The sequence below is a fragment of the Salvia splendens genome, chromosome 11, assembly GCF_004379255.2.
Source record: "Salvia splendens isolate huo1 chromosome 11, SspV2, whole genome shotgun sequence".
Taxonomy (NCBI): Eukaryota; Viridiplantae; Streptophyta; class Magnoliopsida; order Lamiales; family Lamiaceae; genus Salvia; species Salvia splendens.
The window spans coordinates 24,102,155-24,123,179 of NC_056042.1; the positions used below are offsets into that span (position 1 = coordinate 24,102,155).

The 21,025-nt window shown below is 40.3% G+C and overlaps 3 protein-coding genes across 3 annotated transcripts; 1 reads left to right on the plus strand and 2 right to left on the minus strand.

The window, feature by feature from the left end:
• Positions 1-54: 54 nt before the first annotated feature.
• On the minus strand, positions 55-3,399 carry LOC121754640 (protein ALTERED PHOSPHATE STARVATION RESPONSE 1-like). Its single transcript, XM_042149965.1, has 4 exons — positions 2,307-3,399; positions 1,533-1,747; positions 1,008-1,231; positions 55-832 (listed from the first exon to the last, which is right to left on the minus strand). Exons 1-4 carry the CDS (start codon positions 3,397-3,399, stop codon positions 97-99), a joined length of 2,268 nt encoding a protein of 755 aa, XP_042005899.1. The 3' UTR covers positions 55-96.
• Positions 3,400-14,408: 11,009 nt separating this feature from the next.
• On the plus strand, positions 14,409-17,091 carry LOC121753965 (UDP-galactose transporter 1-like). The gene is made up of 5 exons (XM_042149277.1): positions 14,409-14,912; positions 15,664-15,913; positions 16,032-16,239; positions 16,406-16,637; positions 16,756-17,091. The coding sequence occupies exons 1-5, from the start codon at positions 14,802-14,804 to the stop codon at positions 16,975-16,977; spliced, it is 1,023 nt and encodes a 340-aa protein (XP_042005211.1). The 5' UTR covers positions 14,409-14,801; the 3' UTR covers positions 16,978-17,091.
• LOC121753967 lies at positions 17,065-18,188 on the minus strand. The gene is made up of 3 exons (XM_042149278.1): positions 17,784-18,188; positions 17,510-17,631; positions 17,065-17,420 (listed from the first exon to the last, which is right to left on the minus strand). Exons 1-3 carry the CDS (start codon positions 18,105-18,107, stop codon positions 17,270-17,272), a joined length of 597 nt encoding a protein of 198 aa, XP_042005212.1. The 5' UTR covers positions 18,108-18,188; the 3' UTR covers positions 17,065-17,269.
• Between the last annotated feature and the right edge of the window lie 2,837 nt (positions 18,189-21,025).

Below are 21,025 nucleotides of genomic sequence, written 5' to 3' on the forward strand. Positions count from 1 at the left end.
TGTCTTCATCCTTCACTTTTCTCTACTGAGATATATATAGAGAGAGAGAATTCAAGTGTCACACTAAGATTAAGTTGCAGAATCCTCACCTCATCTCTACTGCAAAATTGGATGCGGCAGCCTAATATGTTGATGTGATTTCAGAGCTTTCATTGTGAAGTTTTCCAATTCTTTGAAAATAGGAACTAGTCCTCCTTGTAAGCTACAACAAGCTGCAGTCTGTGCCAGATTCTTCGCATTGTTGTGCTTCGTTCTCTCCTCTGCCAATCTCTGCTTCAAAATTTCCAAATTCAACTTCACATCATCCAGCTTTGACCCATCAAGACCATGCTTCATTCTCTGCATCTCTATGCGATGAGTTCTCATCAGCTTCTGATAGTTCTTCAAAACATGTTCTGCTTTAAGCCGTTGATGCACCTCCTCGTCCTTTTTTCCCCGTAGTTTCTGCAAGCCGTCAGTGAAGGCGTTCATAGCATTTGACATCCTTCGATCAGAGATGGCCTCCATTGCCTTGTGCCAGTCGTTGCAGATCACAAAAACAGGAGGAGCTCCAAGCTGTCCCGGTGAATAAGGAGTGGGGATGTAAGGAGTTGCTTCTACTTCGTGTTGATGAAACTGCTGAAGCCATCCATTCAGGGATTCGACATACAACTTCTGGAAGCAAATCCAATCATTGAAATGGCGATGCCATGCACGAACCTCCTTTTCAAGATTGGTGATGGAACTCTTTTGGGAACCAGTTTTCACTCTGAGGTTTTGCATTTTACTCTTCGAGATGGCTTCACACTGCTTTTGATGGCATCCGAGCATCGTGTTCCACAGTCCTGTCATCCTATGGAATATTGATACTCACAATAAGAAAGTGCACTGTAGCATATTCATAATAATTCTTTACTGCATTTGTACAGGTTTAACAGAAATAAGCAAATTTTGAGAATAATAAATGAGGGTGAAACAAAGGTTTGTGTAGTGAATTTTATTAGGTATGAGGAAATAGATATACATACCCTCGAATCAATGCAATGGTCTTTGGTTGTAATTCTTCATCCCTTAACTTGTGTATCCTACTTGATATGACATCAATTTCTTTGACACAAACATCGAGCTCCATTAGCAATCTTATAGCAGAAACTTCAGCAGCATAAACCTTGGTGGGTTCAGCTCCAACCTCATCCACGATATTTAGCTTCATCCTTTGCTTCTCATACATGATCTGAAGGTTTTCTTCATCCTAAACAAAGGGTCACATATCCAGAATAACTGAGCAATACTGAATTGCAACATACACATTACAAATCTTGATACAAATTGCAACGATTTGAGTCAGTCTTTCAGCAAATACACAAGTAGGTATCTGTTTATATCCACAGCATGTACAGTTTGAACAACAAACGAACGCAACTATCCCGCAAACATCAACAAATACATTCATGATCATTTTCTTGATTTTTTTTTCTTTTCGATTTTGTGCAGGTCTGAACTAATTGCAATGAAACAGAATAAACAAAATTTCAAAAGCATTATCAACTTGCCTTAACTTTCTTGTAAAGCTTCTTCTCCCAAGCATATATCTTGTCCAGAGTGGAAGAAAGGCTACCGAACTTGGCACCAAATTCCTTTCCAACGTTTTCAAAGTACAACTTTGCCATCTTCACTGATCTAGAAGCAAATGTCAAGGACGATATTGACGAAGAATCCATAAACGTCAGCCATGGTACTGTAAGGTACAATATCCGTGACAGAATCGCTGCCAAAGGACTAGTCAGCATTCCAACACAAAATATATATACAAAATGGAAATTAGAAGGAAAATAGTAGGTACGACTCTTACGCAAACCAGTTTGAAATATAAAGAACTGAATAAAACCAAACCTCACAAAACATTTAATGACAACTATGGAAAGAATGGATGAACTACAAGCAGAACAAAATCTATATAAATCTATAAATTCACAACCATGTAATCAAATGTTTGTATAGTGCAATAAATCAAGTAAAATGAATGAATGCCATTATATCATCTACAAATTCAAAACCATTAGCCATCTTACAGTTGCAGATATCCTAAAATCGCATTCTATTAACTCGGCCATTCTACTCCTTGTCTAGTAAGTAATAAGTAGAATCCATTCATTAATGTGATGCTCACCAAGTGAAAACGGGAAACAGCATAACAAAACAACTTCCAACACAAACTGAACAAACTAGACACGAAAACAGCAAGAGCCACACCTTTGAGGAAGCTAGGCCGATACGGCACCTTTCCCGCCTCTAGCATCATGGCCACTTCTTTTCCATAGCCAGACGCAATCTCAAGTTATCTCTAATTTCAGCCACCACGTCCCTCAAGTCTCTTGCTTCACCATTTGACAACACGGTTTCACTACTCAACCTTGAAGAACCAGCATTGCTAGACTTCCTCTCCAGCTCACAACCTGCCCCTTTCTTCTTCTTCTTCTTCTTCATTGAACTGGATTGATTAACACTCTCTACACTACGCTGCAGTGCCAGTGGTGATTTCTTTCTCTTCTCACTACCCCGTAAAAGCACTGATCTAGAACTACCTTCACCGTTGCGCAACGGCACAGATTTTGAAGTACATTTAGTGACTCTCTTTCCCTTGAAAGGCTTTCTACAGGCCATATGCTCTGTTTCTTCCCCCAATTTAGAAATGCCCCCTTTCTCCCTCACGTTGCTCGAATTAGGGCTAATTGAATTCAAAGCATTTTCATGATCTCCAGTCGAAATTAAGCCTACATATTCACCATCAAACACATCAGAGGCATCAAACCGGTTTAGAAACTCCATTGCCGGCGAATTTGGCGATGGCGGAGGCGGAGTCTTTTTCGCCGGAGGGATGGTGACATACGCACCATCGCCTACATAACCAGATGTAGGATTCCAATAAGGATCTGACAAGCTACTGTGCGGTTGTGGTGGAAACGGAGTTTTCGTAGGCAGAGGCGGCGGAGCTGACTTCTTCATGTAGTAAACATTGCCTGAACAATCAGACGGTGATTTCTCCACATGATTATCATGATGACGATGATCTTCTGGATCGCTATCGTCGTCGGTAGAAGAATCCGTTATACACAAATGCGACTCCTCCTCTTCGTCTTCGTCTTCGTCATAATCATGCCAATGCACTGATTCACAACCATGACTCTCACTATCGAGCTTTTCCAACGGAGACGGCGAAGGAGAAGCTGACGTGGCTACCACTTCGTCGTCGATGAAACTCCGCAGAGCATCGCCGACGTCTTTGAGTGAGCGAAAATAGGAGACGTGGGCGGCGGCGAGGGCATAGCGATGGTTGGCGGCGGCGCGTATGAGATCACGGCGCTCGCGGCAGCGGGAAACAAGCGGCAGATCGTCCTTCTTCGAGCCACTGCACCCCATTTCAGAAAATATCCATGGATTCTGCGTTACTGGACAATGACATGCATGGAGCATGAGAGCATCCACAGTAAGAATCGGTCGGCCATAGCTCAGCCCACATCATCATCATTAATTAAAAAAAACATTTCATTAAAATTAAAATAACATTACAACATCCTCATTAATGAGTTTGTCTCACATCGAAAGTGGAACATAAAACATTCAATGATGTCTCTATAAAAGAGAAACAACCAAGAATGAGTTTGTCCCACATCGAAAGTGGAACATAAAATATTCAGGGATATCTCTATAAAAGAGAAACAACCAAGAATGAGTTTGTCTCACATTGAAAGTGGAACATAAAACATTCACGGATGTCTCTATAAAAGAGAAACAACCAAGAATGAGTTTCATAACAAAAACATTAAATAAAAAAAATTAAAATTTTCGCTCGCCGATCGGGACCTGCAATAGCGGCCAGTCGATCGGCGAGCGCTCGGGAATCGGCATGCGCTCGGGAATCGGCATGCGCTCGCCGTTTTTCTCGTTGATTTGGCGCGCGCCAGCTGCAATAGTTCGGCGAGCGGACCGGCGAGAACCAAAAATCGGCGAGCCGGTGCGCTTGCCGCTATTGGAGATGCTCTCAGCAGTGGCGCGGAATTCCCGGCGAAATTCACAAAAACACCACTGTCACGTCATACAAACTTCCCACTGCACTGCCACGTCATAAGGACTTTCCACTGCACAGTGGCGAACATCCCAAGGACTTCCCGAAGGACTTCCCACAATTAAAAAAACCACAAATTCACAAATTAAATAATTTCTGAAATTAAACAATTTACGAAATTAAAATTTCGACACAAATAGGGAAAAAATTCCATTAAATAAAAAAAGAAAAGTACATTTCACCAAATTAAAAAAAAATATTTCAATAATTAAAAACAACATCAACGACGACCCATCCGCTGCCATACTTCTTCAATAATATCGTTCTGGAGCCGAACATAGGCTTGTCTTTGGCGCATGTCGGCAAATGCACGTACTCGATCGACATCGTCATGGGGTATCCCCATGCGTACATTGCTAGTGGCCACGTCGTGGCTAGGACCCGCAGCACCAGCACCATCATTGGTCCAATCAGTCAGTGCTGGACCTTCATCTTCGATAATCATGTTGTGCATGATAATACATGCGTACATAATGTCGGCGATGTTGTCAACATACCACAGCCGTGTTGGACCCTTCACTGCCGCCCATCGAGCCTGGAGCACACCAAATGCCCGCTCCACATCTTTGCACGGTGCCTCCTGCCGACCCTCAAAATATATCTTCTTTTCATATGTTGGGCATCTGATCGTCTTAACAAAGACGGGCCACATAGGGTATATCCCATATTGTGCTGGTTGCCGTTGGCGACGAAGTTGACGGTCGGACCAACACCCATGCACTGCTCGTTGAAAAGGGGCGACGACTGGAGGACGTTGATGTCGTTGTTAGACCCGTCTACTTCAAAATAGGCATGCCAAATCCACAGCCGGTAGTCAGCTACCGCTCAAAGGATCATCGTGGGATTCTTGGCCTTGAAACCAGTAGTGTACATCCCTTTCCAGGCAGCGGAACAGTTCTTCCATTCCTAGTGCATACAATCTATGCTGCCTAACATCCCCGGAAAACCGTGTTGATTCACGTGCATATCCAGCAGAGCCTAACAATCTTCGGGGGTAGGCCTCCAAAGATACCTATCCCCGAATATCTCCCTAACGCCTTGACAAAAATACTTCATGCAATCGCGGGCAGTCGTCTCGCAGATGTGGAGGTACTCGTCGAACATGTCGGTCGCGCCTCCGTGCACTTCTGAATCGGCGTGTGACCGGGTTTACCAGCGGCATCCTCCCGCACCCTGAAATACCCGTATCGACGTTTCAAAGCGCCCATGATACGCAGAAAGAGCGGACGATACATCCTAAACCGTCGCCGGAACAGATTCTCCCCAAACCATGGTCCGGCGCAAAGTAATCCTCATACAACCGAGCGTGGGCAGCGAGGTGGTCTCGGGGTATTATAGTTCGATGATGGATGGGTCGAGGTACCGCCGGCACCAAGGCCGCTTGTTCCTCCCTCTCCACTGATTCATGCACACGTGCATGAATCAGACGCATCATGTGTTCATAATGCTCACCACTACCACTACCAGCCATTCCGGATATATAAAAGAAATGTAGACAGAGAAACTTATTAAACCAAGTGGTGCGAATGAAATGCAGTTCAACGAGCCGTATATATAGAAATTTTAGAAAAAAAAATAAATGCAATAAACGGGAATTCCGCGCGGACATCTGTGGGAGTCAACGCAATGGCGGACGTCCGCACGCCAGTCGCGACGGAATTCCGCGTAACGCCGCGGAACTGCAGTGTCCTCGGCGGAATTCCGTATCCGTGCATACCATGCACAATGGCGGACGTCCGCAGCAGAATTTCGGCACGCCGGTCGAAATTCCACCAGGACGGGCGCCATTGCTGATGCACTTAGCTTAGCTGATTTTGTCCAGTATTCTTTTTTCTTTCTTTATGGAGTATTTTTTAATTCGGACTGCAATAAATAATTGGTGTTGGTTGGTAATTTAGTTGCTATAATTTGGGAGTAAACCTTAAGAGCATCCGCAATGGGCGGACGATGGCACGCCCGATGGCGCGCATCGTCCGCGCCATCCATCGTCCGCACCCATTGCGGGTGCGCGCCCTATACTTCGGTTGCGGAGGATAGCGCGGACGATGGCTATCGTCCGCCCCATTGTGGAGGTCGCGGACGATCAACCGCGGACGATGGCACGCAGTTTCGTTTTTTTATAAATACCGTTCATTTGTAACATTTCATTTCACGCGATTTCATTTTTGAAACTTACAATTACATAATTACTACGAAATGGATTCAAGCCCCAATAGTCCTACGTTTAGCGCAGGGGCGCATTGGCCGGGTACAGAACCTGGCGATTATCGTTCGTTCGACACCAACGCCCATTACGATCCCGATTTCAGTACGGAATTGTATGGTTGTCTGACATGGAGCCATCTCCGCACCGCCCAACCGCAGCGGCCGATCCCGACCCCGCCACGACCGCTTCCGCCCCAGCCAGAAAGAAGCGGAACCGGCAGCGGGCGCAGAAGTTGCCGCCTCCCGGTGATTGCGATGAGTACGCCCCCGGCCGTACGAACTACAACGACGACGAAACTCTCACCTTGGCCCAGTGTTGGGTAGATATATCGGAAGATCCAGCGACAGATCGCGTACTGGGAACGCATCGCGGACCTCTACAATTCGGTGAAGCCGCCGACCGCGTACAAGCGCAAGCGTGAGCAACTCCGCAAGCACTGGGATCAAGTCAAGAAGCAAGTGAACTTGTACGCGGCGGAGTTCGAGAAGTTTACGCGGTCACAGGGGAGCGGCGAGAGCGCGAGCGACGTGCGCGCTAAAGCGCTGTTGTCGTATCGGTCGATGTACGGCGACTTCAAGCACGAGGCCATCTGGGCGCTCTTGAGGGGCAAGCAGAAGTTCCAAGGTGGAATTCTGCACACTGGTGCGCCGAAGAGGACGAAGACCACTGAAGCTGGTGATTACACGAGCAGCGGCAGCGGCAACCATCCGGTTGACCTCAACCGGACGTACGTGGATGAATGGAGTTCCGGCACACCGGTGTCCTTCCGGCGTCGTCCCGGCGTCAAGGCTGCGAAGGCCAAGGGGAAGGCGACCGCGACCTCATCGTCGACCGCTGCAACCCAAGCTCCGGTCCCGGTAGAGCTCCCGACCTAGACGGCCACCGCGTTTTAGTCGTTAGCAACAGCGTCGATGGCAAGGACGATGTTGCAGACGCACAGGGCCCTCAAGAAGTGTACCGACCCCGACGAAGCCGAATATCTCCGTGCGTTACTCGATGAGCTGCGTCGGAAGTTGGGAATTGGTCCGACTTAGTTTTTTTTATTATTATTAGTTCAATGATGTAACTTTTTTTTATTAAAACTTCACCGTTTGTTATTTAGACCGTTTTTTTATTTACTCGTTACTTGTTATTTGAAAAAAGTTAAATTAATTAAACAAAACAATAAAATGATGATGTGGCGCGCCATAGGGCGCACCTTAGGGCGCCCCATTGCTAATGCTCTAATTCGTGATACTTTTTCAATAATTTCACCTTTTTATCACTTTTTTATATTTAAATCTATTTTTATTTTTACATTTTATTTCTCTCGCTCTATCGTATTTAGTTTTTCTTTCATCTCTCTACTCTCCATTTTTTATCAATTTATTTATTTTAAAAAATATATATTTAACACACACATCAAATCAAATGCCAATAACTCTAATTTGACACGCCCTCCGTTTTCTAAAAATAGAAACATTGAAAACGGTACATGTTTTAATGTAAAATTTATAAAGTACTCCCTCCGTCTGTGATTAAACGTCTCATATTTGACCCGCACGGGTTTTAAGAAATTATTTGACTTTATATAGTAAAGTGGGTAGAAAAGTCAGTGGAATGTGGGGCATATTTTTATATATTGGTTTTATAATAAAATGTGAGTGAAATGAGATAGAGGAATGTAGGGTCCACTTACCAAATATAACAAAAGTGAAATGAGACATTTATTGGCGGACGGACGAAAAAAGAAAAATGGGACATTTAATGGTGGACAGAGGGAGTAAGAGAAATGAGGAGAAAAAAATGAATAAAGTATGAGAGATAAGTAGAAAAAGTAGTGGATGGATTGTGGGGTCCATTTCCTAAAATGGATAGTTTTTATGTAGGAAATGGAACAAAAAATGAATGAATTTCTATTTTTTTGGAATTGAGAGAGTATATTATTTTTTTAAAAATAAATTTACCATAAAAATTATAAATATTTAAGACATGTTTAAGACTTTTTTATTTATTTGTGATCCGCAAAAATAACTCTCTGTTCATGCAGACACGATATTGGTTTTATTCATCTCCCCATCGCGGTTGCTTGGTAAAATAATCCCTAACGAGCCGTTCAGCGGCTTCCTACAATTCATCATCGGATGAATTGTTACAATCGAAGGTATACTTGAACTGAGAAAAAAAATGTCATCTTCCAATTCTCTCTCTCTCTCTCTCGGCCCTCCGTCCGTTGCGGGTTGGTCACCATCCTCCCCGACGAGGTCTGCAACCTCGCCGCCTAGTCTCACGTTGCCGTCTCCTTCGAGATGAAGACAGTCATCGAGAGCTTAGAGAAAGAGTCCGCTCCAGCTTGTTCAGTTGAGAGTGATTTTGGGGAACATCAATGTGGGGAGATTAGAATTTTTCAGGGGCAAAGAAGTACTCAACACCATTTTTTGCTCCATTGTGTGAACATAGAAATGAATATCAACTCTTTCAGCAGAAATGAATCAGGTGAATTAATAGAGCAACAGTGCGGGCCTGGGGATTTTCGAGAGACGAGTAGAATTATTTAATGAACACCGAACTGGCATAAGAGCATCCACAATAGAATGGATGTCCCGGCGGATATCTCAAAAACATCTTCTGTCATGTCATAAGGACATCCCACAGCACTGCTGATACGTTCGGATTTTGCACAGTTTAAGGTAGGGATGTCAATAGTGCCGGCCCATCGTGTTTCGGATTGGCCCTACTCGGGTTGCAGGTCAATCGGGGGAGGGCTAATCATATTGTGATTTCTTTCGGGTTATAAAAGTTCAACCCTAACCCTAAAAGCTAGGGTTTCGGGTTAGCCCAGCGGGTTAATCGGGTTACTACCGATAAGATTACCATTCAATCAAACTAATAAATAATGATGAAAATTAGCTATATTCATAAAATGTAAAATATTTATTTATGATAAATTTGATATACATGCTCAAACTCGATCATAAATATGATAAAATACTAATATTAGAGGTATTTCATGAAATTTTAAAGCTTGTTTTAGAAATTTAAATTTTTTTTAGTGAATTTGAAGTTTTTAGTTTAATTATCGATTACTATTACATTAATAAAAATTAAATATATAATTTATATATTTAATATAAAATTGAAAGTTATTTTTTAGTTATCTATATTATAAAATTAATCAATGAAGTGTCGAATTAAGAGTCAAAAAATAGAATAATAGAAATTTTATCAGGTTTTCGTGTCAGCCCATCGGGTTTTCGGGTCTGGCCCTAAGGGGTTGCGGGTTAATCGGGTGCGGGCTATTCGGGTTTTAATTTTATCGGACTTGAAATTTCCAGCCCTAACCCTACAAATTTGACGGGCAATTCGGGCCAGTCCACGGGTTGCGGGCTACACTGACATCCCTAGTTTAAGGCCATCTTTTGGTCCCTTTTTAATGTCAAAGTCGCATTACATGTCCGTTACTTGCATATTTTGTCTATTTTGGTATTTTGACATGTTTTGTGAGAAATGTGTATATTTGAGCCTAAAAAGGGAGTCAAAACGCGAAGTTGAAAATCTGGAGTTGTTCTGCATGTCCAGTGGTCCGCTACAACATTGCCAGCGACCGGTGGCGCCCAACGGCCACTAAGCCAGTATCGGCCCGCTCCGAAAAAGTTTTGCATGAAATCAAGACACGCCCAGCGACCGCTGGAGAATGCGTGGCGACCGCTACCGAGAGTCCACAGAGTTATGGGATGATGGATGGGAATTCGTTTGTTGGTGATTTTGTGCTTCATGATTATGTGGATGGGAATAGTAGAACCAAGAGGAGTGAAATTATTGATGAATTTAGAACTTGGTGTTTGCTATATTCTCGTTGCGAAATGGTTAAACCCTCCAATGGGATTGGAATGTTTTATGGCCGTTTTGTGAAGGATTTTGCCACTCACATGTCACATGTGGTTTGTGTTGTGACTAATGGCATAACAATGTATTGTTCTCATATTTGTGCTCATGTTTTGAAATTGTTGGGGCAATTGAGTGAAATCATTTTTGATAAAATTTGTTTGTTGATTGATATATCTTCTTGCAAACTTGATGCGAATTGAGATGAACCTACTCTATGTGTTGCATATAAGTTTGCCAATTAGTGGAATAGCACTTACTTGGGCACGACTGAGGTGTTAATGGTTGTTAATGGCCTTCCCTTGTATGATCTTGATGTTAGAGTTGGAGGTTGTTGTGGTCTTCATCCCTTTTATCTCTTTTATCGTCCTATGATACTTGATATGTTCGTGTTTACTCTTGTAGGTACGCACGGACTGGATTTGAGGACAAATCCTTCAAAAGAATGAGGGGATGATGTGAATCCGGGTGTCCCAAAGAAGGATCGAAGAACCGGATTTGAGGACAAATCCTTTCGCAAAGAAGGAGAGGATGATGTGAATCCGGGTATTCACAATCATAGGATACAACGACATCGAGGGCCATGGGTTGATTAGGATCTGAGAAGAGGGTGGAGACATGACAAGGAGCCAAGCCGGATTCAGAGGTCTGATTCAAACTGGAATTTCACTATGAAGATAAAGTCCAAATCCTCTCCTAAGACTACCATTGTCTTCATTATCGAAATAGCTTCGCGTGAGTATCTTACACGCCTCAATCGGATCCCGAATGAGGAAGCTATGGTCGTTTTAAGAAAGCCGCGCAATGCAGAAAAACGCGCGGGCGGACGTTTTGTCCGGGATGTGTCTTTTTACCAAGAATTGTTTTATTTTGCTCTTTTTTCACTTCTAGTATAAATAGACATGTTAGGGTTTTTTTCTTGAGGAGCTTTGAACATTTTGTAAACCTACCAAAGACTCCATTGTGAGCATTCCTCTTCATCTTTGAAGATTTATCAAAATCCCTTGTGGTTGCATTTGAATCTATTGTCGGGCTTAGATTGAATGTTAAGGTATGCAATTCTAGTTCTTGTGTTGCTAGTTTTGTGGAGCCATTAGATCCTTGCTTTGGTGAAAGTTGCATTGGGTTGTCTTCATTGTTTTGTAGAAGGTCCATAGGTTCCAAGCATCTATCTAAATCATAACACCTTCACCTTCTCCCTTTTCCACCATTTTTATTGTTTCATTTCTTGTTGGGTTTGTTTGGGTTATTGAAATATTTACAAGAGCAAGTCCGGGGCAAACATATGTTTCTTGAATACTTAAGATTCACATTAGAATGTGTTAGTAACTTTTATTGGTTTATACAATTCCTATTTCTATTTAACATCCGTTTGTTCTTACTTTGTTTCGTCCTTAAGTTATTCCGTAATACTTCACGCTTGAGTGACACATTCGGTGATGATTTAATATAACTTGCTACATAATCGTGAGAGAAGGTTGACGAGTTAGATTAACTTAATAGACACTACAATTAGCTTCCTTTAAAACGACACTGTTAATTGAGAGTGGGGACTTTATAAGGGTCTTAGGAGCTTCTAGGAGTTACGTATTTAGGATTGACAACTCTAATGTTTGTAATCAACGTTTGCATCGCATGAGCATAAACTAGGTGACTCGCTCTATCAAAGTAAGAACGGTGCTAGGGTGTTGTAGTTGGAATTTGTATAACCATAATTGTGAAAATACATCCCTGGAATTCCCCTTATCTCTATACTTTTATCTCTGTGATTTATTCGCAATTAGTAGTTTCTTTGTTTTCAAAGTTATTTGTTTTCAAAAATCTTCCAATCTTTCGGTTTTCCAAATAGTAATTGAGTTTTAGTAGAGGATAGACAATTTGTGTTTGCTTTCCCCATGATCGATATCCGGTACTGATCTTTAGCTATACTATTCATACTCTATATACTTGCATGTATTTATAGTGCTAATATAAAAGTACATCATGTTTTTGGCGCCGTTGCCGGGGAATAGCAATTCACTTCCGGATTGATATCTTCAAACAGACAATTTTACTACGTTGGATTTTAATTGCTTTCTTTTTTTAATTTTGTTTAATTTGTTTTTGGTTTTGTTCTTTCAGGCTGTGTATGCGAACGCATCCTGGGAAGAACATCTTAGAGCCGCTCAATCCCGAACTTAAGAGAACCCGTAGGAGAATAAGAAGTGAACAAGGATCAATGGCAGACAAAACACAACTAGAGAGGCTTCAAGCCATGGTCAAGTTGTTGATGGAGGAGAGAGATGCGGAAAAGGCTGCCCGCGAAGCGCAAGAAAAGAAGGACAAGGAGATAATGCCCGTGATGCACATGTTCAATCATGGGAATATGATCACCTTCCCCGCAGGCTCTCGCATTGATGCTAACAATTTTGAGCCGCGAATGACCCTTATTCAAAGGGTTGAGCAGTCTCCTTTTGCAGGCAGGGCCACATAAGATGCCAACCGTCATCTCTCGAAGTTCGTGGAGATTGCCAATACTCTCAAGTTGAATAGTGTCGACGACGATTCCATTAGGGTAAGACTCTTTCCTTTCTCCTTAATTGATTCTGCTAAAGAGTGGTTTGAGTGTCTACCCACAGAGCAAGTCTCCACGTGGAAAGATATAGTAGCGGCCTTCCTCGACAAGTACTACCCACCAGGCACAATATTGAAGCTGAAGAGTGAGATCTTCCAGTTCATGCAATGCCCCGACGAGCCCCTCTACGAGGCGGTTTCATGTTTCAAAAGCCTATGGTTTCACCGTGGACCATCAGGTAGGGATCCTAAATAATGGTTTAAATGAAAAAATCAGTGCTATGTTGGATTCAGGAGCCAATGGGGGATTCTTGAGGAAGAGTAGACCAGAGGTCATGCGGTGATAGAGGAGTTCGTCACCAACAGTAGAGGGTGGTCGAAAGAGAGGCACAACTCGTGGAGAGTAGCGGCCATAGAGGAGGCCGAGGAGAGTTCATTTGCTAATGAGTTGGCCGAGCTTAGAGTTCGGGTTGACTAAATGGACACATCCAGAAGAGATGATCCGGCTCCACCGACCTCCGTCATTGCGGTCACCAAACACGACGCTCCTCCCGCTCCCGTAGAAGACATCAACTACGTCAAATAAGGAGGCAGTCCCAATCGGGGTTACAAAACAATTATCACCCTAACCAGGTGAGCGATAATATTTAAAGAGGTGATATATTTATTAGTGCAATATTCAAATACTAAAAATGTACTACTCCACTTCTTTCGAAAATATATGGCAACCCAAGCATACAATCTCAAACACCTTTGAATACTTGGAATTACATGAGTTACGAACCAAATATCCTCTAAAAGCATCTTCAAAGGAGGGTGTAAATATAAAGAGAAATCAATATTTATCTTTTTTTTTATAAAAATTTCTTCTTTCACAATAAGGGTAGGAGGATGTAAATAGAGAAAGAGAGAAATCAATATTTACTTTTTTTTTATAAAAATTTGTTCTTTCACAACAAGGGTAGGAGGCTGTAAATAGAGAAATAGAGAGAAATCAATATTTACTTTTTTTTTTATAAAAATTTATTCTTTCACTATAAGGGTTTTGAGAGAAATCAATATTTATCTTTTTATTTTATAAAAAATTATTCTTTCACAATAAGGGTATTTGAGAATGCATTGTACATTCTTAAGTTTAAAAAATTACTGTATTTACTTTACCTCCATTTCACATAAACGATAAATTTAGTACTTCATTCGTTCAATTAAAGATGACTCACTATCATTTTTTGTTTGTCCCAGCCAAAAGATGATCCAATACAAAAAATAGAAACATCTTTATCTTCACTTTATTCCGTTTCTTTTTACTTTATTCTCTCTTCTTAACCCACAAAATAAAATTGCATAAAATTTTATCGGTCATTTAATTTTATATATATATTTTTATTTTATTTAAAAAAATTAATAATAATTTCTACGTGACTCAAACTTTGGTCAGTTCACCTCTTTTTCAATGAACATGATCTAATGGATGGCAGTCTTTTGATTATCAAATAGTACAAAAATGAATTTTTATTTAAATGTATAAAAAAGATGTTATATCTTTCAACAAATTTGCAATTTCCCTCTTTTCCAATGGTGGATGGCAGTCCAGTCCTAGTGTCCTACGATTAGTACAAAATGAATTTATTTTTTAAATATACTATATAAAAAAAGACCTTAAATTTATTTGAACAAATTTGCAAATACTGTTTCAGTACACAGAGGTAGATGATATAGACGGACACTGAATCTGCCGCTGTGCTGTGCTGCGTGTTTTGATTTGGAGGTTCGCCAATAAAGAGGTGATTAAGGCGTGAAGGATGTGAAGCAACGAGTACGCCATTTTCCACACACGTTTTGAATTCCACCAAAATCACAACGCAGTAACAAGAATTAGCAATTATTCTCTTCCAATAAAAACACCTCATGGCATCACTCAGACAGCCTACACCCAGCCTATCCCCTCCACCGCCGTCGCCAAATTATTGAAATTCACTGAAATCTCATCCGGGTTTTCCCTCCTTCGCCCGTTTGCTCTGTTTTCTTGAAAAAGTTTGGATTTTTATTCGGACCTTTTTGATCTGGGAGGTTATGGAGGAGGGTGGGTTATGTCAATGGAGTGTAATTCGATCGGTGTTGGCTATTCTTCAATGGTGGAGTTTCAATGTTACTGTTATCATCATCAATAAATGGATCTTTCAGGTTTGATTCTTGATTTTTTTGATATAGAAATTAAAGGGAAATTCATTCATGACTTTTTTGAATTTTGGAGTGGACTTCTGGATTTAATTCTGTTTTGGGTTATGGCTCCATTTGAATGGGTGGATCTTTGTTGTTTCTTCAAATTTTATGATGCTTAGCTGCTATGATGGTTCTTGCCATTCTCTTCTCCTTTGTAGACAGAAATCATTAGAATAATTTTAGTTTTGTCCTCAATTTTTTGAATATCCTTATAGAACATTGTGATTCTGTACTTATTGGGAGTTATGTAGAGCTTTGCGTTGTCAATTGTTAGAATTATTGAATAAATTGTTGATATGTGTGTCTGGTGTCTATGAAGAGTAATGATGAAAGCTTCTTGCAATTCTGTATGTGTTTTATTGGGGATTTTTTTAGTATTCTAGTGCTCTAACTTTTGGCATACTATAATCTGGTTGAGGCATTACTTCATTGAAATTGAAGAACTTGTTGGATGGTATGTATAAGTCCCAGGCAATTAAGAAGGAGAGGGAATGTTTTGGATTACCTATGTCAAATGAAAACACACTAAAGTGATGGTTTTGTTATCTTGTTGTGGTTATTATTAATGAATTTTATCTCAAATTCTCATGCAGAAATATGGATTATGAATGTTTGTGTTGTGATGGTGCCATCTCCAGTTCAATTGTGCTATTGAATAGGAGTATCTTAAAATTGTTATCGTAACCATTTTTTTCGTTTTTATTTTTTACAGAAACTGGACTTTAAGTTTCCATTGACTGTGTCGTGTGTTCACTTTATATCCTCGGCTATTGGTGCATACTTGGTAATTAAAGTGCTAAAACTTAAGCCCCTCATTTCAGTGGATCCAGAAGATCGATGGAGGCGGATTTTTCCTATGTCGTTTATATTTTGCATCAACATAGTGTTGGGGAATGTTAGCCTGAGATACATACCTGTTTCCTTCATGCAAACCATCAAATCTTTCACCCCGGCAACGACAGGTGCGTTTCTGATTATTGTTATTGATTTCGGTGACTAAATGATACTTCCGTTTTAGTGTTCATCAGTTCATGGCGCAATGGTTAAAAACACTTTCTGTTTCTCGTGCTCTTGAAACAGTGTTATTGCAGTGGCTTATCTGGAAGAAGTCTTTTGACTGGCAAATTTGGGCATCGTTGATTCCCATTGTTGGAGGGATTCTTCTCACGTCCATCACGGAGCTTAGTTTCAACATGTTTGGCTTCTGTGCTGCTTTGTTTGGCTGTCTTGCTACTTCCACAAAAACCATTCTTGCAGAGTCTCTGTTGCATGGTTACAAATTTGATAGGTAACATATATCCTTCCCATTTCATCAGTCCTTTTTTATTCTTAACTTTAGATGATCACATTCATTATACAACTAAAATTGATCAGTTAATTGTGAAAGTAAGCTTACTGTTGGTTGCCTAATCTGTTGGTTTTCAAGTCAATCTGTAATTTGGTTCCAATTGCAGTATAAACACAGTGTATTATATGGCCCCATTCGCAACGATGATCTTGGCAGTGCCCGCCTTGTTGCTCGAAGGATCGGGTGTTGTGGCATGGCTCTACACATGCCCTTCTCTTCCCTCATCTCTTATAATCATATTTGGGTCTGGAGTGTTGGCCTTTTGCCTCAACTTCTCAATCTTCTACGTCATTCATTCCACCACTGCCGTGACCTTTAATGTTGCCGGAAACCTCAAGGCGAGCTCTCTTCTTTCTTTCTCTTTCTCAATAGACAGTTCGTATGCTGAGTTTACGAGTTTTTTTCCTTTCCGGTTCTGATATTTTGAATCTGGTTTCTCTTATTCATATCTACTAGGTTGCTGTTGCTGTGACATGTTCGTGGCTGATCTTCCGCAACCCAATCTCAATGATGAACGCTGTCGGATGCTCCATAACCCTCGTCGGATGCACCTTCTACGGGTACGTTAGACACAAGCTCTCGTCCCAATCGCCAGGAACCCCTCGTACGCCCCGGACTCCAAGAAGCAAGATGGAGTTGCTCCCATTAGTAAGTGACAAATTAGATGACAAAGTCTGAATCTTGTTTGTACCAGAAATCAGTAATAGTACATGCTTGCTTGTAGAAAATTCAAGATTTCTTCTCATTGTCACCAAAACTATGATCTAATGGAGAATGGAGTAGATTATCACACACTCTTGTGCAAGAAATTTGTACATGGTTTTCACTGTTTCACAACTCAGCAAACTGATAAATAAACAGACATGTAGAGAAGAAGTAGCTGTTCCTGTCCCAAGTTAAAATCACAGAATGGAAGAGACATTATTTTCTACATTACATAAATTTATATGTAGCAGCATACTACTATTTCCTAAGCAAGAAGCCAGAAATTCTTGTGCCATCTTGTGCTGATGAGGTATCCACCTACTGTTTTGCTCTGCTTCCTCACTCCTATTGTCAAGCACTCCAAACTTTGGATGCATTCCTCCACAAAATCCTCTGAGCTGCTATTCAAACACAGGCTGCCAATTTTCAAAGTAAAAACCACAATCTTATCATTTGAGGGCTAAATTACAACTTTGAAGAATATAATTCAAGCAATTAAGCTCACCAGCTGAGCAAAGAAGATGGCTGCTTCTGGCCTAGGACTAAAACAGAAACCTCAAGCTTCTTCACCTGGCTTATTACAGTACTAATTTTTGGCCCCTGGATCACTAATGCTTCCACTTCAACCTATTTTCATACACCAAAATAAAAAAAAATAAAGCAGCAAGAATCATCAGTTTCACAACTCTTCCAAGAAAAAGCAAGATTATAAAAATCCAATCTTTTTGATAGCTAAGACCTTGTTTGGAAGCAATAGCAAATGGGAGGTGAAAACTGACCTCAGGCTTGCAGGCCTTGCAGAGAGAGGCGAGGGAGGTGGGAAGGTAGTGAGAAGAAGAAGAGGAGTGAGAAACAATGTGGAGGAGAGTGAGAATGTCGCCCTTGTTGGCGATGTGGGAGAGGGCCCACATCATTGCGTGTTTAGTGTGTGGGGATTGATCCACCACCACCATTACTCTCTTCTTCATCCCATTCTCCACCTGCTGCTTCCAATCGCCGGCGGCGTCGAAGCTCTGGCGGCCACCGACGCTCCACCGCCTGGATGCGGACTCCCACCCCTCTTTGCTGCTAAGCTGCCGCAGAAACGAATCTGAAGTCGGCATTTTTTTGTCTTTAATGCCTTTTTGTTTCTCTCACTCTTCCACTGCCAAAAATTTTATGGAGCAGTGCATGTAATTTATATCAAAAAAAGGAGCTCTATCTGTGGGTCCCTCGTAGATATGGAAATAATGTTTTTTTTTAAAATTTTTGTACTATTTTATAGTAATTTTAATTGGTAACAGTATTCAATATTTTCAATGTTATTACTCTACTTACTATTGTTAATATTGTGATTCAAAATTTGTTTTTCTATACGTGATGCAATCAGTAATTGCTAATTGGTGTAATAATTTGGCATCCCTTCAATTTTAGGAAATTAATCTCTCGTAATTTTATGTGCTAGGCTGGAATTGAGATATAGTTAGTAAATTTTATGTGCTAGTCTGGAATTGAGATATAGTAGGTGTTCACCTGACATTTTAGTTCAAATTTAATTGAAGAATTTTGAATGCTGTCTAGTGTTTGGCAATTTTGTTCTCAGATACTACCATTAGTTGAGCTTTCCAAATTAATTTTAAGTTTTAAAAAGGAAATTAAATTACACCAACTCATTCCAAAAGCAAGTAGATACGGACCTAATAATACTACAAAGAATTAGAATTAAACTTTAATTCTTGAAATTATCCGATCGACAATGGGGGAGAGATCACTGAAAGATACATCGTCAACTAGGCCTTGGAGTGTAATTCGTACCATCTGCTTAGGGACAAAAGGTGATTCGCTCACCCCAGGCGCCCCCATAACCCGGCCCGACATCGCTATGGAGGGGTTCAAACACGGTACCTCAGCGGCCCATTAGGTGGGAGGAACTTACACTGGTAACCAGCACACAAGGAGCCACCACAGTGGTGAAACTCCCACACTGCGGCTGCCAGCATTCGATCCTGTCTGCTTAGGGACAATCTACCACCCAGGAACCAACTGAGTTAAGCCCGTGCGGGCTAATTCGTACCATCTGCGTTACCAAACACTGGGGATAGTGCAGATATATTGTTACGGACTCATTTCCACATCGATTGTTAGAACAATTAGAGTATTCCCACATCGGTTGTTAGAACAACTAGAGTGAGGTATATAGACTAAATGAGTCATCTCTGATATGTATCACGTATATTGTCAAATTTCAACTAAATAGAGGGGAATTTGCATAAACTTTGGTTGGCCAAAGTGACATTTAAACAAAGCATTCTACATTTAAAACCGCAAACAATTCAAGTACAAGGCATGCCGCATGTGTAATTATTGTTTGAAACAATGTTTTAAAAACCGGACCGGCAAGCGAACCGGCGACGTTACTGGTTCACGGTTCAACCGGTCCAACCGGTCGAACCACCGGTCTAACCGTTTTACTGTTGCAAATATATATAAAAATATATTAAATTTAGTAAATGATTTACAATTAATAATATATCACAAAACATTAAACTTATAGATAATTAGTGATGTATAAATATAAATAATATTAAAATTTAGTAAATATATTCAGATATATATATATATATATATATATATATTTAATATTAGTTAGTCTAGATAAAAAATTTAATATTTCATGTATTAAAATAGATAATGTTTATATTAATTTAAGAAAATTTATTTTGTAAAATAATATATAATTAAATACGAATTAAGTACTTATTAATTAGTTTAGATAAGATTATTCATTAATGTCAATAGCTAGGGTATATAAATTAAGTATGTAATATAAAAATTTAATTATAGTAAATAATAAATCTTATATGGTACTAATAATAATATAGGTGGTAAGTAGAGCATCATTAAAATATAAAGGATGATAATTATATATATTATAATTAACAATCATATTAAAGAATAATAAAATTAAAATGAATTATTAGTTTTTTAGATAAAATTAATGGTTAATGTATAAAAATATTTAATGTTCAAATTGTTCAATGAGCCCATGTGGTGGAGTGGTAGAGGTCTTCTTAACTAGAAGGGAGGTCATAAGTTCAACCTCTATCAACAACAAATTTTAAAAAATTTTGAAAAAAAAAAACGGTTTCCGGTTCACGGTCCAACCGGTCCGACCGGCCGGTTCCACCGGTTCACAGCGGTTCAATGCAGTGGTGGTTTAAAGGGGTGAACCGGATCGGACTACCTACCGGTTCGCAGTCCGACCGGTCGAACCGGCCGGTTCGGTCCGGTTTTTAAAACATTGGTTTGAAGCCATCTGAAGATTTGGGACAAAACCGTCCGCTGGACATCCATGCCACGGCTGCAAGGTTACAAAGGGAAGGTAAAGAGGAAGATTTGGGACAAAACCGTCCGCTAGACATCCATCGCTTAAATCCGATTGGTAAAGCGATGTTGATCACATAGTACACTTAGGTGATTTACAAGGATACGTCACCCGATGTCGATAGCCAACGACATGAAACATTGATTAAGTTTCTGGAGAAAACCTTGGTAATTTACTCCCTCCGTCCACAAAAAATAGACAAATTTGTTGATGGCACAAGTTTTAATAAAAAATTAGTAAAGTAAGAGCGATAGAGAAAAGGTAGGTATAGTATGATAGAGAGAAGAAAAAATAGGCAAAATACGATAGATAAACATTTCATTTTTAGAAATAGAACCATTTTTTGCGGATACTCCAAAACGGCAAAATTACACTATTTTCGTGGACGAAAGAAGTATATTTTACAAGTACTTCCTTTGTTCCTGAAAATTTGTCTCATTTTATTTTCTCTACTCATTTTTTAAAATTGATACTCCCTCCGTCCCAAAATAATTGTCACTCTTTTCATTTCGGTCCGTCCCACAATAATTGTTTCACTTCATTTTTACCATAAATGGTAAGTAAGTCTCACGTTTCACTAACTCACTTCACTCACATTTTATTATAAAACCAATATAAAAAGTGGGTCTCACATTCCTCTAACTTTTTCAACCAACT